This window comes from Canis lupus, chromosome 2, assembly GCF_011100685.1.
Source record: "Canis lupus familiaris isolate Mischka breed German Shepherd chromosome 2, alternate assembly UU_Cfam_GSD_1.0, whole genome shotgun sequence".
In the NCBI taxonomy this organism is placed as follows: Eukaryota; Metazoa; Chordata; class Mammalia; order Carnivora; family Canidae; genus Canis; species Canis lupus.
This window is the reverse complement of record NC_049223.1, coordinates 8,033,407-8,048,713: the sequence shown is the minus strand read 5'-3', so window position 1 is coordinate 8,048,713 and position 15,307 is coordinate 8,033,407. Positions and strand designations below refer to the sequence as shown.

Here is a 15,307-nt window from a genome sequence, read left to right as displayed (position 1 = left end):
CCCATTTCTCCATCTTCAAAGGATAGTACTTTAACCTCTGTTTCTACGCATCTCCTTTCTCCACTCCAGGAACCCTTATTCCATCTTATAAGGACCGTAATGATTAGATAGATTGGGCCCACCTGATTATCCCGGACACTCTCACCATCTCAAAACTGGCAACTTAGCACATTGGCAAAAATCCTTTCCAGGGAAAAGGACACCCATCATTCTGTCTACCACAGGGCCAAGTGAACAGCCATGTTGATGAGCAGAATGAAGGAACATAGGGGAGCGAGAGGACAGGCTCTCCACCCAGTCTCCCTTCCGTGTAAAATCACAATGACCTCCCTCAATTATTTGACTGTAGCCCCCTCTTGACCTTGAACAGAAACCTGGGCTCCTGTCTATAAGGTTTTGCAATAGATTGTTTTCCCCTGGATGTAATAAAATCTAAATATCCTAAAATGTTCTCACATAGTTAAACTCTTCTAACAATCAAATGAGATTTTTTAAAAAATGAGTGTTTATGTTCTGTACTCCCAAAGCATAGACTTCTGGTTTCCACTTTTAGTTAAGAAATTCAGGTGGACTGGAGCCTCTGGTGGAGCTCCTGTGCTCCAAGAATGATGAAGTGAGAAGGCACGCCAGCTGGGCTGTGATGGTCTGCGCCAATGATGAGCTGATGGCTGTTGAATTATTCAGGCTTGGGTGAGTGGAGCTGCCAGGAGTTTCTGGGTAAGAGGAAGAGCAGAAGATGAAGAGGTACACTCTTCTGCACCCAAGGAAAGTCAGAGTTCACAGTCCCACTCGCAGGGTGCTGAGCCCTCAGGAGCTGTGACTGTCCCAGCAGATAGGAGGGGGGCCCTTCTTCATTCCTCCCACCTGGTGATCTCCACCAGCACCTGACAAAAGCATCTTCTCTGCTGCCCCCTCACCACCTCCACGTTTTCACCCCCATCAATGCCTCTTTTTCCCTTCCCTCTGCCATTGCTCACGAGTGATTGTCTCACTACTTTTGAAGCTCAAATAAAATGGGTGAGCCCTGACTGCATATCCTCTTTCTCCCTCCTTCACACAAAGCTTTCCATCAGAATCAGGCATTTAACCAACCCCACGAAAGCAGTTCCTCCATTAGTAGCAGATGCGTGAGTTGCCTGAACACACTGGCAAATAGGGTTCTCGGTTTCCAATGACAGGCTTACACTATTTCTAGGCATCTTTATGTTTGTGTGTATTGCCCGGTTAGCTGAAAAAGTTGGGGCTCAATATTAATTTTGCCTTATTTTTTTAAGATTTTTTTTATTTATTCATGAAAGACACAGAGAGAGAGGCAGAGACTAGGCAGAGGGAGAAGCAGGCTCCACGCTGGGAGCCTGATGTGGGACTTGATCCCAGACCCCAGGGTCACACCCTGAGCTGAAGACAGAAGCTCAACCACTGAGCTACCCAGGTGCCCCTAATTTTGCTTTAAATGAAGGACTTTCAGCTCCTCACCCAGTGTCCTTTCCAGCTGTTTGAATATGAAACCCTACATGGCATATATACTCTCTAAAAGGACTGATCCATCTTCATAATTCTGTCTGTATTACTTTATCTAAAAGCGTGAGGTGTCTTTAACCTTCTCATCTCAATTCTTCATTCTGGGTCTTGGCCGGATATATAAATGAGAACTTAATGTTGGATTGCTTGTATAAAGCAAATAATGCTTTTTTTTGTCTTATTGACAGGGCTCTAGATATCCTTGAAGAAATTAATCTATCAGTAAGTCGAAAAAATAAATTCAGTGAGGCAGCTTATAACAAATTGCTCAACAACTACCTGTCTCTGAAATATAGCCTGACTGGCTATTTGTCATCAAGTAACATAATTAATGATGGATTCTATGATTATGGTCGGGTAAGTCGGGTCGGGTAATTTGTATTTTAGTATGTGCGATCATTTCTTCTTCAGTCATGATGCCATTACATGGCAATTTTATAACTACCTAACAGAATATATAGTCTTATAGACAGAAATTTGGGAATCGGAGCTTTATTCGTGACTTTATCTGGCTATAAGATTTTGCATTTCTGTACAGTTTTAACTAGAATCTGATTACTTGGAGTAGAATCGGCTTGCTAAGGCTACTCTCAAGTTTCAGAGAAGATATAAAAGAAGGAGCATTTTCTGTTTGGGGGTTCTATTATTTCTAGGGCTCAGTGTTAGTGATAAGGACAGAAGTATAAATGTTTCATTTTATTAATTATAATCTAATTGAAACTAATCAAATTGCAATGCCAGATTTTAAAAATGTAATATAGAAGAACATTATTTAAGCTGCATTTCTGATTACGATTTTAAAAACATTATATAGTATAATTCAAGGTTATGTCAAGAGAAATGAGAAGCTAAAAAGTAGCATTCTGAGGACTTTTTGGCATTGTTGCTAAAGCCAGCATTTTCCTTTCGTCTGGAAACCAAAAGCAGGAAGGAGACCAGGGAAAATTTTTTAAATCTACAAATGCCATTTTAGGCAAAACTAGGAACCAGATATGACCCAGACTTCATTTAAAAATGTAGAAGTTACTAAGATTCCTTGAGATCAGGGAGAAAGGGTACAGGAGGAGGAATGAAAAGGGAGAAAACATAGGCCCAGAGAGGGACAAGGCAGCTAGTGGTGGCAGGTTTCAGAAAGCACCATCGTTGCCTCAGGTGAGAGGAGAGCTCAGAAGTGCAAAAGCCAAATTCTCTGCCAGGCAGGTACAGGACCCAAGGACCTGGGACGAGCAAGGCTGGCAGCAGGAGCCCTCCTGGACCAGCTTGGTTCAAACAGGCAGAGGAAACAGGGCCATGAAAGAATCACATAGCTGAACCATATTTGCAGGAAACACTCTATCATGGCAACAGAATTAGAGACAATTTTTTAAATTTTTATTTTATTTTTAAAGTAATCTCTACTGTGTGGGACTCAAACTCATCACCTTGAGATCAAGAGTCCCAGCCAGCCAGGTGCCCCTAGAGACATTCTAAATAATGAAAAATGGCTAGCCTAAATCTTGACTCTTGCTCTTCTTCTTTCTGCTTTCCCCAGCTGCCACCACTGCCATACCTGTCATAACACACACACACACACACACACACACACCACTGAGAAATCACTGCTCTGACAAAGCCCATCTCACTCAGTGATGCATATTTCAAAAGGAACTGGCACAACATTATTAGTACAAAGATGCCAGAGAGAAATGAGGAAATGAGCAGAAAAACCAGCAGAGAACACTTATCGGAACAGTGTTGCCATGGATCAGACAAAGCTGTGACAAAATGTATTTGTTCATACAGTTTTTTAAAAATTTAATGAAACCATATTCTTTGTAAAGGAGAATTCTCTGATTCATTCGTTCAGTAGTTATGAAGTTTCTAATACCGTGGGTTTGAAAATGTCAGTGAATTAAAGAGATCTCTACTTTCGTGACACCAGTGAGAAGAGACAAACAATAAACAGTAAACATGACAAATAGGTAAATAATTTATCTCACGTGATCAAAATGATCAGAGTTTTAGGGGGAAGAGTAGAGCAGAGGCAGGATAAGAGGGCTCTATTGTGCTGAGTGGGTACTGGGGTCAATGTTCATTTTAGAAACTGGTCAGGTAGGTCTCAACGGAGAGGGGAATACCTGAGCAAAAATGAGAAAGTGAGGGACTTAGCCGTGAGGACGGCTGGGGGAAGAGCTTTCCAGGCAGGGAATATGCCTGGCATATTCTTAAGAAACAGCGAGGTGAGCATAGCTACAGCTGAGTGAACCTAGGGCCCTTCTCATAAAGACCAAATCAGGGAGGTAAAGAGAGACCAGATCGTGTAAAATCTGTGGACTATCAGAAGGATTTTTGGCCTTTACTCTGAATGAAGTAGGAAAACTTCCTACTTCAGAAAAATGACCTGATCTATCTGATTTTTAAAGGATCCTGAAATGTATCTTGGACGAGAGAGGGATCTGATGATAATACGATTGGGAGAAGACCCCAGAAGGTGTGTGGCCTAACCCACCTCAGCAGGCTGGTAAAATTGCCAATTGCCCAGCCTGTTTTTAGACAGCCTCACAGCATTTTTAGTCATCTGTTTGGTAATTAGTTACTCTTACAGACAACCCATTCTCCCTTACGTTTACAGAGGGATTTGCAAACTCAACTACTTTCAGCTCCACTACGGATCACTGTGGTGTGAAACAGCTGAGAGTATAAGGCAATACAGATTGTGGGGAGCTGGAGGCAAGATGCCCAAAAGTTCACGGTCCTATTTCTAACTGCATATGTGTGTGTGACATTACTTCAAACAGTCGAGAACATCAGTCTTCATTTAAAACCATATAACACATGCAGATATTACTTTTTAGTTCTTAAATTATCTACAGATAAATCCCGGCACCAAACTCTTGCCTTTGAAGGATCTCTGCTTACAAGAACCAAGTGACCTACGTGCTGTACTCTTAGTGAACAGTAAATCATCTGATGTGTGAGTCTCTTGGGGGAGGGGAGGAGCGATGTGGGGAGGCACACAGTGTTTTTTGTTTGTCCGTCATCGTTGTGTAAATATTTAAGATTCCCAGGATGGCATCTTTTTTGCCCGGTGTATTTAGCATCACCCTGAAAATGAACACCGGTCCGTAAACTCATAGCCCGACATCGTAAAGACCGTGAAATCACCACCAACATGGTTTTTCCTCTGACTCCCTTTACCACTTAGTTCCAGATGTATTTCTGTAGTCACTGCTTCTTACCCTTCTGGTAACATGAAGTAATTGAAGAAAGTGTAAGTAGATTTAGAAGCAAACCAAAACGAATTATGTTTACAGGGCTCCGCAACCGCATGCTGGACTCCCACCATTGCCCAAAGGTTTTTTTTTAATATAAAATAAGAAGTAAATAGTAAAGCTAAAAATTAAAGCTTCAAAAGTCTTCTTTAAAATAGTCATGTGTATTTTATGTGACACATTTTATAAAAATATTTCCTGTTCCAGTTCACGAAAAACTTTACAATATTCTCTTCATCTTACCTTAACCTCTCCTTTACGTGTTCATTTTGTCACTCCATAGATGACATTATGTCAGCTCCAAATATGATTTTCCAGGGGGGGAAAAGGACGTGTTTTGTAGGACAAATCCCATAGTGACAGATGAAGTATTTTAATTTGTGTCTAATTTCAAATGTGTAAAATTTTTAGTTCTCCACCTGCATCTATGGAAGACAAATCATCAGATATTGGTTATGGACGGAGTATTTCTTCCTCATCTTCCTTAAGAAGAGTAAGCAAAGAAAAGACAAAGTAAGAGAATGATATTTTGCCTAGACTCAAATAATTCTGCCCTCAAGGTGGGAGGAAGAACAAATGCAGAGTCTAGATTTGGGCAACTTAATTCTTTTCATTCGTATAGTACTGTAATTTCACAATTGCTTTTTTAAATCACTGTGGAAATGATCACTGGAAAAAAAGCAGGCTTTACCTTCTGTGTGCCGTGAACCTACAGTGAGCCCTCGAGCTGTGAGCCGGCTCGGTTTTATTATCTGTAGATGGAGTGATGCCTGGTGCCCCCGTTCACAACAGGGAAGGGAGCCAAGGCATCAAATGGCAAAGCAACGTGCCTTCGAAATTACGAAATGCCTTGCAAATGTAATGTTTTGTTATTTTTCATGTGACTGAAATCGATGATGAGTTTTTCCTTGTCATGAGAGCAAATAGTTATCCTTTTAGTACCAGATCTGGATCTCCCACAGAAGATAAACTGGAACCTACTTCTGGACGAAATACTGCTGTTAGCAAAAGCACCACGAAGGAAAAAGGATCGAGGTAGGACATGTGTTATTGTATGTGTTGATTTTCCTAAATAGGAGGTTTTGATCCCCCCACCGATGCTGGTGACCGGAACGGGTGGCTTTCTGAATCAGTATGTTGCACAGGGCAAGACGCATGAAATGTAATTAAAGAGTAACTTCATTTTTGTCCCTTGCAGTCTCTTAAAACTTCACCGGAGGAAATTTCTCCTCCCGCCTCTGGGTGAGAACTCAGGTCACTTTGATCAACCGTACAGTCCTCCAGACGCTTTAATTCTAAACCAGAAACAGCAGCCTCCAGCTGGTCATTTGAAAGTCCACCCCTGCGCCGTGGTCATCGTGGAGTGACCCCTCTGCCCTCTCCCGGCGGCTGCCTCTGCCACGCACCCTGGAGTGTGGGCCCCCCCCCCTTGTGCTACCATGGCCCCTGCCCGTCCTGCTCCCCCAGAGGAACCTCGGACCCTTTAGGAGGCAGCCAGAGGGAGGAAAGGGAAATAGGACCCCTTTCTTACTTGATGGAACAATTATAATGTGGTTTCATGCCTTTTAGGCCTGGCATGTTTTAAACATGCTTTCTGTAAGTTTACGTATTTTTAAACCTATTATTTCTCTAATGAGCACTTTCCTGGATTCCTCAAAAACCCACTTGGACCTCTTGCCACACTCCATGACCCTTTAATTATTGTTGACTTAAGCCCTTCAGAACCACTGTGGTATCGGAGGCTGCTTGGCACGCATTCCCAGCATCCGCTTTCTAAACTGAGACTGCTCCCGGCGGCCTCCCGAGGTCCAGGCAGCGGTTTGTGCTCCTCCTCAGACCTCAGAGCTGGGTTTGGTTTTTTTTTTTTGTTTTTTTTTTTTTCTATTTTTGATTTCATTTTCTATTGCCTGCCTCCTTTGCTCGTTATTCTCATCTCTGCTTCTTATCTGCTCCTATTGTTCCAGGACTGATACTTTTTGTCTGTCCCTCTCCTGCCTTCCACTCCCCTTCCCTCCCTAGTCTGTCCCCCCCACCCCATCCACTTCTTCTCCTGTCTTTCCTCCTTTGGCTTCTCTGTGCTTCACCTCTACTGCATGGAGAGCTCCCTGAGGAGGACAACAACCTGTTCTGACTTGAGTAATTTCTCTTTCCACCTCCCTTGTGTTTAGCGCAGTGCTGGGCTAGCCTACATAGGCATTTGTGTGTGTTCAAGAGAATAGAAATCTGAACATTTGCAGGAAAAGGTCATTTTTGACAAGGTCCACCCTTATACGCTGTGTATCTTGAGCAAGTTGGTTACCTTCTCTTTGCCTGAATCTCCTCTTCAGTAAAATGGACATAACATAGGGTAATGTGAGGTTTCATCAATTAGCGCATGGAAAGCACAGAGAGCAGTGCCTCGCACAAAGTAGACGCTCAACAAATGTTAGTACTGTTGAACAAAACAGTTGCAAAAGGCCCAAATCCACTCAACCCATGCAGGGATATAGAAGAGTCTCCAGAGTCCAACCCGGGAAATGCAGGACAGAAGCTGGGGTTAAGTAGATAATTGTAGGGTCTCTGTCTCTTTCCCTCTCGTTTTCTCTTTCCACATGCGTGGTATCTTATTTACGGATGCTTTGTTTTCCCCCTTGACTTTCTTTTGGTTACTGCCTCACCCATAATTGTAGCTTATATGTGACTTTGGTTTGCCATGGGACAGATCTGCTCCAATTCCAAGCAAACTTTCAGTTCTAAAGCCCAGCAGCTATCAAGCGCTTATTTGTCAGAGACCATCTTATCTTCATAGGCCAGACAAAGCACTGGCTGGCTTTGAAGCAGGTGTCTCCCTTTGGTCTACCCAGCCGTGGCCTTGGGAAGAATTGGCCTTCCTCCCCCTTAAGGGGAGAATAGGCCACTTGTCTGCTGGGTAACCATTACATACCTATTGTACTTAACATCAATCAAAGTGCACTATTCCTTCTGGTACCTCTGACATCACATCAGCTTTAATCTTTGGTGATTTTGCTATTCTTGGCAGAGTATCATCTTATTTTTCTTACAACTTAGTCTGGTTCTTAATCCTAAATCTTTTGGGAGAGAATGGGCAGCCCTACTGGGTTGAAAGTTATTTTGTATATCAACATGCTGATCTTTGAGGAGGGGGATAAAAGAAAGGGGGGGAACAAATCAGGAGAGAATCTTAACTATAGAGAACAGAGTTGGTGGAGGGATGTGGGTGGCTGATGAGCTAGATGGGGGATGGGAATTAAGGAGAGACTTGCTATGATGACCACTGGCTGTTGTATGTAAGTGATGAACCACTGAACTCCATTCCTTAAATCAATATTGAGCTGTATGTCCACTAACGGGAATTTCAATAAATTTAAAAAGTGATGATCTTCAGATAGCCATGGGTTTTTAATTATAATATCTGATAGTAAGACTTTTCTGTACTACTTGGAAGTACTCACATCTTTATCTCATTTGATCCATGTCTTCTTGCTCTATGGATAAGTTCCCTCTTTTCTGGTCCTTTTTGCTATATCCTCATCTACTTATCACAAGTACCTTACACATTGACATGCTCCAGGATTCTTCATTTACTCCCTTTCTCACTCTCCATAGTTTTAGCTACTGCTGACATTTATATACCCCTCCCCTGAGTCCAGCCTTTTCTCTCCTGCTCTGTAAACAGAATGTTCCAAATGAACTGTTCCCCCAACTCCCAAAACCTCCTCTCTTCCCTAGGTTGATGAATATTAGCATCTTCCCATGAGATTGCTCAAGCCTAGGGATCGTCTTAAAGTCCTTCTTCTCCTTACTGCCTACACTGAATGAATATGTATTCAATGTCATCCATGTCTCTTAAGTCATGGTTTCTCTTCATTTTCACCTTTACCTCCCTGGTTCAGGCCTTTGTATTGTATCTCAACACACTAACCTCCTCATTGTAAGAGTCTTCTGCCTTTTGAAGAGCCCTCCATAAGCCCATCCTCCATACTACCCCCTGAGTCACCTTCCCCAAATGAAAGGCTGATGAAATTATTCTGCCTAAACCAATGATGCCCTATCATCCTCCAAATGAAGTCCAAACAGCAACCACGGCATCTCCTGTAAGAGTCTTACATGTTTTGTATGCATGGAAAATTCCTATTCTTTCTTCATTCTGTTCATATATTTTGTTTTTGCGAGGCCTTCTCTGGTCACCCTAGGTTAGGTATTCTCTTTGTGTCCATTCCTTTGTGAATTCAAATAATCTGATATGTAACCTGAACTGATTCATGTTGACTTATTTGTCTTTTTTACTAAGCAATGGACTACTTGAGACCTGGGACCAGGCCTTTTTCATTTTTATTGCCATAGAGCCTAGAATAATATCAGGAACATGAGGGACAGTAAAGAAACATTTATAGATCATATATTCATAAATTATTTCAAAGATTGAATGCTGGTTGTTGAAAGGAATAGAGGTTTGACTCCCTCCCAATATGCCCCTGGAGAATAAATATAAACAAACGAAGATGATTATTTCTTCTCACATCATTTCTGGTATCTTCCTTGTACCTGCGTAATCTCCCCACTTGAAGACAAACCCTGATGTATTCCCGACATTCAAACAGATTGTTAGCATGAAGGAAAGCATACATTTTGGATTCAGACAAAACCGGTCCTTGGTTTCCTTATCTCTAAAATGGATTTGATGATTTCCTGCCTTGTAGAGGTGCTGTAAGAGTAAATGAAACAATGTTTGTCCAGAGCCTAAGCCCTGCATACTAAAGTGATCAATGCACGTCCACCCAGTTCTTTCCCCTTTCTTATTCCTGGACCCACTGGGGGGATAGATTGGTCATAATCTTTTTGCCCTGTTGGCTGTCTTTTGGTAAATCCTTCTTGTCTTGTAACTATAAGTCCTTTGGGTCCCTGGAGATAGAATAAAACATTTTAACTCTATTCATCTGATAAAGTCATAGAGAATGTTTAATGTTTAAAAAAAGTTACTGAGGGGATCCCTGGGTGGCGCAGCGGTTTAGCGCCTGCCTTTGGCCCAGGGCGCGATCCTGGAGACCCGGGATCGGATCCCACGTCAGGCTCCCGGTGCATGGAGCCTGCTTGTCCCTCTGCCTGTGTCTCTGCCTCTGCCTCTCTCTCTCTCTCTCTCTCTCTCTCTGTGACTATCATAAATAAAAAAAAAAGAAAAAAAAAGTTACTGAGAGATACTGACAAAGGATGATGAACCATCTAGGACCACAAAGTAGCTAAATATTTGAAAGGAAGAAGAGAGAAGGGATGGGAAATAAGCAAATCAATTATGTGCATGAAGTGGCCTAATATGGACAAGGTAAGAATAATTTCTCTCTTTCTCCTCAAGAATATCATCACCAGGGATCCCTGGGTGGCGCAGCGGTTTGGCGCCTGCCTTTGGCCCAGGGCGCGATCCTGGAGACCCAGGATCGAATCCCACATCGGGCTTCCGGTGCATGGAGCCTGCTTCTCCCTCTGCCTGTGTCTCTGCCTCTCTCTTTCTCTCTCTGTGACTATCATAAATAAATAAACATTTAAAAAAAATTAAAAAAAAAAGAATATCATCACCATATACTACATAAATTAAAATCCTGAAGCATCAGGCTCACACTGGGTCATCAGCAATCAGATTATTTTTGTGTGTGAAGGTTTCAGTTGTGCTCTCCTTCGTGGGGAAAAAAATAACATAAGAGAGGCTAGTAGTTTCCCCTTTACCCAGCCACCATCTTGATTTTTTCCTAGATTACACCAAAGTCAACAAATCTAATATGCCCTCTGAAGCTTTTCTTTATAAAGATCATTCCCCTTACAATAAACATTTATGATTTGTAAATGTATTGTAGGCTCTAGCTGTACTGTATTTTTGTATTCAGACCAGTCTTCATAAATATTTAAGTTGATTGTGTGAGTTTATTATACACACTTAAAAGTTTATTGCTTTCCTGTCTCTATTTTGTTTCCTTCCAGTCTGTTCATCTCTGGAGTCTTTTAGAAATTTACAGCATATACTTCAACATTTCTGCTGCTCAATCTTGATCTTCATCATAATGACTTCTTAAAACATTTTCATTTTTACTTTTTTTTAAGATTTTATTTTTATTTATTCATGAGAGACACAGAGAGAGAGAGGCAGAGACATAGGTAGAGGGAGAAGAAGGCTCCCTATAGGGAGCCTGATGTGGGACTCAATCCCAGGACCCCAGGATCATGACCTGAGCCAAAGGCAGATGCTCAACCACTGAGCTACCCAGGTGCCCCAACATTTTCAGTTTTAAAATATTTCCCTAAAACTCTCTTTTTAAACCTTAGCTTAGCCTTTTTCTCCCTTCCTCCCAAATCTTGACTAACTGCAAAAGTCTTTCAGAAATAGATATTGTCTCTTAATCACACTTAACATCTTAATCACATTTAAATACCTTCTCACCTTTTTTTTTCTTGAAATTATTCATCCCCTCAGCAAATGCTTCTCACCTTTTTTTCTTGAAATTATTCATCCACTCAGCAAATGCTGATTGTGCTAGGTGCCAGGAGTTGTTCCAGTGTTACAAATATAGCCGTGAACAAAAACCTCTGTTTTCAAAGAGCTTCCATCCTACTGGGGACATTGACAAATAACAAAATAAACTACCACATGTGTGCACACGCACATACAAGTATGCACACATGCATCCTTCTAAGCCTAAAATACATTGTGCGTCTCCTTTGATGCTCTCTTATTCTTTTGCAACAGAATAGATGGAACAGGACATCTAATTGGGATAGATTTTTGGAACATCTTGAGTTTCTCATTTTTATCACACATGTGGAATTTATTGAATGCTACCTAGCATTGTGATTATTTTTCATACACCAAAATCTTCCCACCTAAATTGAAACCCTATGTGGGCCAGATTCATGACTTATATTTCTCCCAGTAGCCTTGACTTCTAATTTATTTGTTCAAATAGTTGATGGTGTCAGAAAGGATCAAGTGATTAAATTTTGAAAATGTCAATACACAGTTTGAAGGCAGATAAATATCTCTCTCTACTTGGCTCCCTACCTTCTCGTCCACCAATGAACATAGAAAATATTCTTATTGTTTTGGATTTCCATAGTAAATCTCTGTTTTCTGAGGTAGTTTTGTTCAAGCCTCTGTAAGAAGGTTGAAAGTTCTGCTATCTTTAATCACAAATCGATGTCCTTTCTGAGAATTTTACGAGAGTAAATTTTGTAATTTCTGAGCACTTGTTTCCATATTTAGTTAGAAGTGAAATTCGTTTAAGTATTAAAGCCCTTATTAATACAACTGGGCAGACTTCATGGGAAAGGAATCCAAATGAAATACTTCTATATACAGCAGTGGGAAACTACAGTTCAGGAGCTCTAGTAAATTATCCCTTTTTAATCACTCAGTAAGATTGCCCTCCATGATGCGCTTAGCCCTGTATGCTGGCTATCATCTTCTATATGCCAAATGATTCCTTTTTCTCCCAGCAGCACACTCAGTGAGAAATACACATGCTTTGTTTTATACGTGGCTCTGAGTCAAACTGTCCAATATTATAAAGCTACCCCGTAACTTTAGGAATAGATAAACCTACATATGCTTTCTGCCATTCTTATTGACATTTCCAGTGGTAGTTCCCAACTTATTAAAATTTTACTATGTTTGTAAAGATGTTCTATTTGTTTGTCTTACAAAAAAAGAAAGGTATTTAGATGATAGAACTGGGAAATGTGAATTTTTGCTTAGAGATTTTACCATAATATATGGTGAGTACATTTAACGCATGACTCTCTACTTAGCTGCAGTAAATAGAATGTTGAATTAGAAAATATAAAAACTTTTTTAAAAAGATTTTGTTTACTTGAGAGAGAGAGAGAGAGAGCATGAGCATAAGTGGGCAGAGAGATAGAGGAAGAAGGAGAAGTAGATGCCCCAGTGAGCAGGGAGCCTGACATGGGGCTCAATCCCAGGACCCTGAGATCATGACCTGAGCTGAAGGCAGATGCTTAACAGACCAAGCCACCCAGGCACCCGAGAATTATAAAATCTTAGTATTTGTTATGATTACAGAGTTTTGTGTAATACTCCAAAAGCATTTAATAAGATTACTTTTGTATTTTTTTCCTCAAAATAAAGAGAAAACTCACATGGCATTTAGCTGATCCCCCTCTTTTACCCTTTACTTCAAGAAATATTTAATCCCTGCCCCTAATTTACAGCTCGTGGAACAGAATGATCAAGAGTTACAAAGACATAATTTAGGAAATTCACCTGAACTAGCCTCATTTTCATGGCCTGTGCAGGGGGATATATCCCCATGGCTGAGATTTACTATAGCAAAAGATATAATGCAGGAGCAGTGGGGAAAAGATACACTTAAGCAAATGCTATAGAAGTCACACAAAGGTTTCCTTGTCCTCCCTCTCTTTCGCCTAGCATAGCATAGGGTACAATTTTCTTGTGTGAGGTAGCTCCACCCAAGGAAGCCCACCTGAGTCATGGGATCCAAAATTTGTAAAGGTGCAAGTTCCAGTTTCCTATAGGGAAACTTCAATTTAAATGACAGTACATTTCTCTCAGGCTAGAGGAAAGTGGCACAACATTTCTCAACTGCTAGAGGAATCAACCACGTGTTCTCTCTCTGGGGAAACTTTAGTAATGAAGAAGGAGAAGTAAAGACATTCCCAAGTGAAGGAAAACAAAGAATTTATTGCCAGCAGTAAAGAATTTATTGCCAGCAGTTCTATTCTTACATATTGGCTAGTTAACAGAAGTTCTTCAAACGACAAGAAAATGATGAAAGAATCTGGAAGCCTAAAGGAAGGAAGAAAGAAGAATTGAAATATGGGTGCATACAATAGGCTGTTTCCTCATGAGTTTTACAATTCATATTTGTGGATTGAAACAAAAATGAGGAAAGATAAAAAGCACTCATTTGTTGGATGTGAGGTTTTCTTACTGCCCTCAAAGTAGTAAAATGTGGATACCAGCAGACTGTGATGAACCATGTATGTGTATTATAATCCTATAGTAACCACTTCAAACCAATACAAAGAGTTACACTCAAAAAATGGTATAAATAAATCAAGGTGGAAAACTAAAAATGGTTCAAGTACCAAACCACAAAGTCAAGAAAGGAAAAAACAGGAATAAGAACCAATTGAAAGGCAGAGATTGGCAAAGTGGATTAAAAAGTTATGATGAAGGGGCATCTGGCTGGCTCAGTTGGTAGAACATGCAACTCTTGATCTCAGGGTTGTAAGTTCTATCCCCATTTGCATGTAGAGATTACTTAAAAATCTTAAAAACAATTATATGAGCTATTTGCCATTTAAAGAAATGCACTTAATTCATTGATATAGGTAGGTTGAAAGTGAAAGATGGATAAAGATACCATGTAAACATTAATTTCCTAAAATGTACGAGTGACTTTTTAATATGTAATAAAGTAGAAGTATACTTCAGAGCAAAGAAAACTTCTAGAGACAAAGAGAAACATTATATATGACAAAATGGATTATGTCTTCTGTGAGGAAGACATAATGATCTAATGTGATCACTATATGAGCACCAAACAACAGAGCCTCAAACACATGAAGCAACAACTGATAGAGCAGAAAGTAGAAATAGACAAATCCCAAACTATGGTTGAGGACTTCAGCACTCCCCTCTGAGGAATTGATAGAATTACTTGACCTGAAATCAGTAAGGATGCAAAATGTTTGAACAAAACCAGCAATAAATAGGATCTAGTCAATATATTATAGAACATTCTACCACCAACAACAGAAAACACATTTTTTCAACTTCATGTGGAACATTTGCAAATACCAGGGTCATAAAACAAAGCTCATCAAATTTAAAATAATTGAAATCATATAGAATATGATCCATGGCCATTATGGATCAACAAACTAGAAATTAACAACAGAAAGACAACAAGAAAATCTCTAGATATATAGAAATTGAATGACATACTTCTAAATAACCTATGGGTCAAAATCTCAAAGGAAATTTAAAAATACAAAAAACCTGAAGGAAAGTGAAGATATAACATATCAAAATCTGTGAGATCCAAGCAAAGCAGTATTTCACTAACCAGCATTATCCTAGTCCCAATATCATACAAGGTTGTTATATGAAAAGAAAATTACAGCTCAGTATCCATCATAAATACAGATGAAAAGTCCTCTCTGAAATATTGCAAATCAAATCTAGCAAGACAATAAGAGAATAATTCATCTAAGAGGAGTTTATCCCAGGAATGCAAGGCTGGTTCAATATTTAAAAATCTATCAATGCAATCCACCATATTGACAGTATAAGGAAGAAAACCCACACAATTATATTAATTGATACTGGAAAATTATTTGACAAAATTCAACATTAGTTATGATAAAAATACAACTGTCAGCAAAATAGGAATATAAGCGAACTTTCTCAACCTGATAAAGGGCATCCATGAAAAAACCCTTCTATTATATCATACTTAATGGTGAAAGACGAGATGCCTTTCTGAAAAGATCATGAACAAAATAAGCAA

The 15,307-nt window shown here is 40.1% G+C and overlaps 1 protein-coding gene across 20 annotated transcripts in view; it reads left to right on the top strand.

The window, feature by feature from the left end:
• The window catches only part of ARMC3 (armadillo repeat containing 3), a 100,560-nt gene that overhangs the window by 68,806 nt on the left and 16,447 nt on the right, over positions 1-15,307 (top strand). For 17 of the 20 annotated variants that reach the window (XM_038529803.1, XM_038529813.1, XM_038529817.1 and 14 more), the window contains 5 exons: positions 554-690; positions 1,710-1,878; positions 4,374-4,474; positions 5,184-5,285; positions 5,700-5,807. In XM_038529803.1, coding sequence (XP_038385731.1) covers positions 554-690; positions 1,710-1,878; positions 4,374-4,474; positions 5,184-5,285; positions 5,700-5,807 — 617 coding nt within the window. The remainder of the gene's footprint in view (positions 1-553; positions 691-1,709; positions 1,879-4,373; positions 4,475-5,183; positions 5,286-5,699; positions 5,808-15,307) is intronic. The other 3 variants (XM_038529819.1, XM_038529805.1, XM_038529821.1) reach the window with 1 other exon arrangement.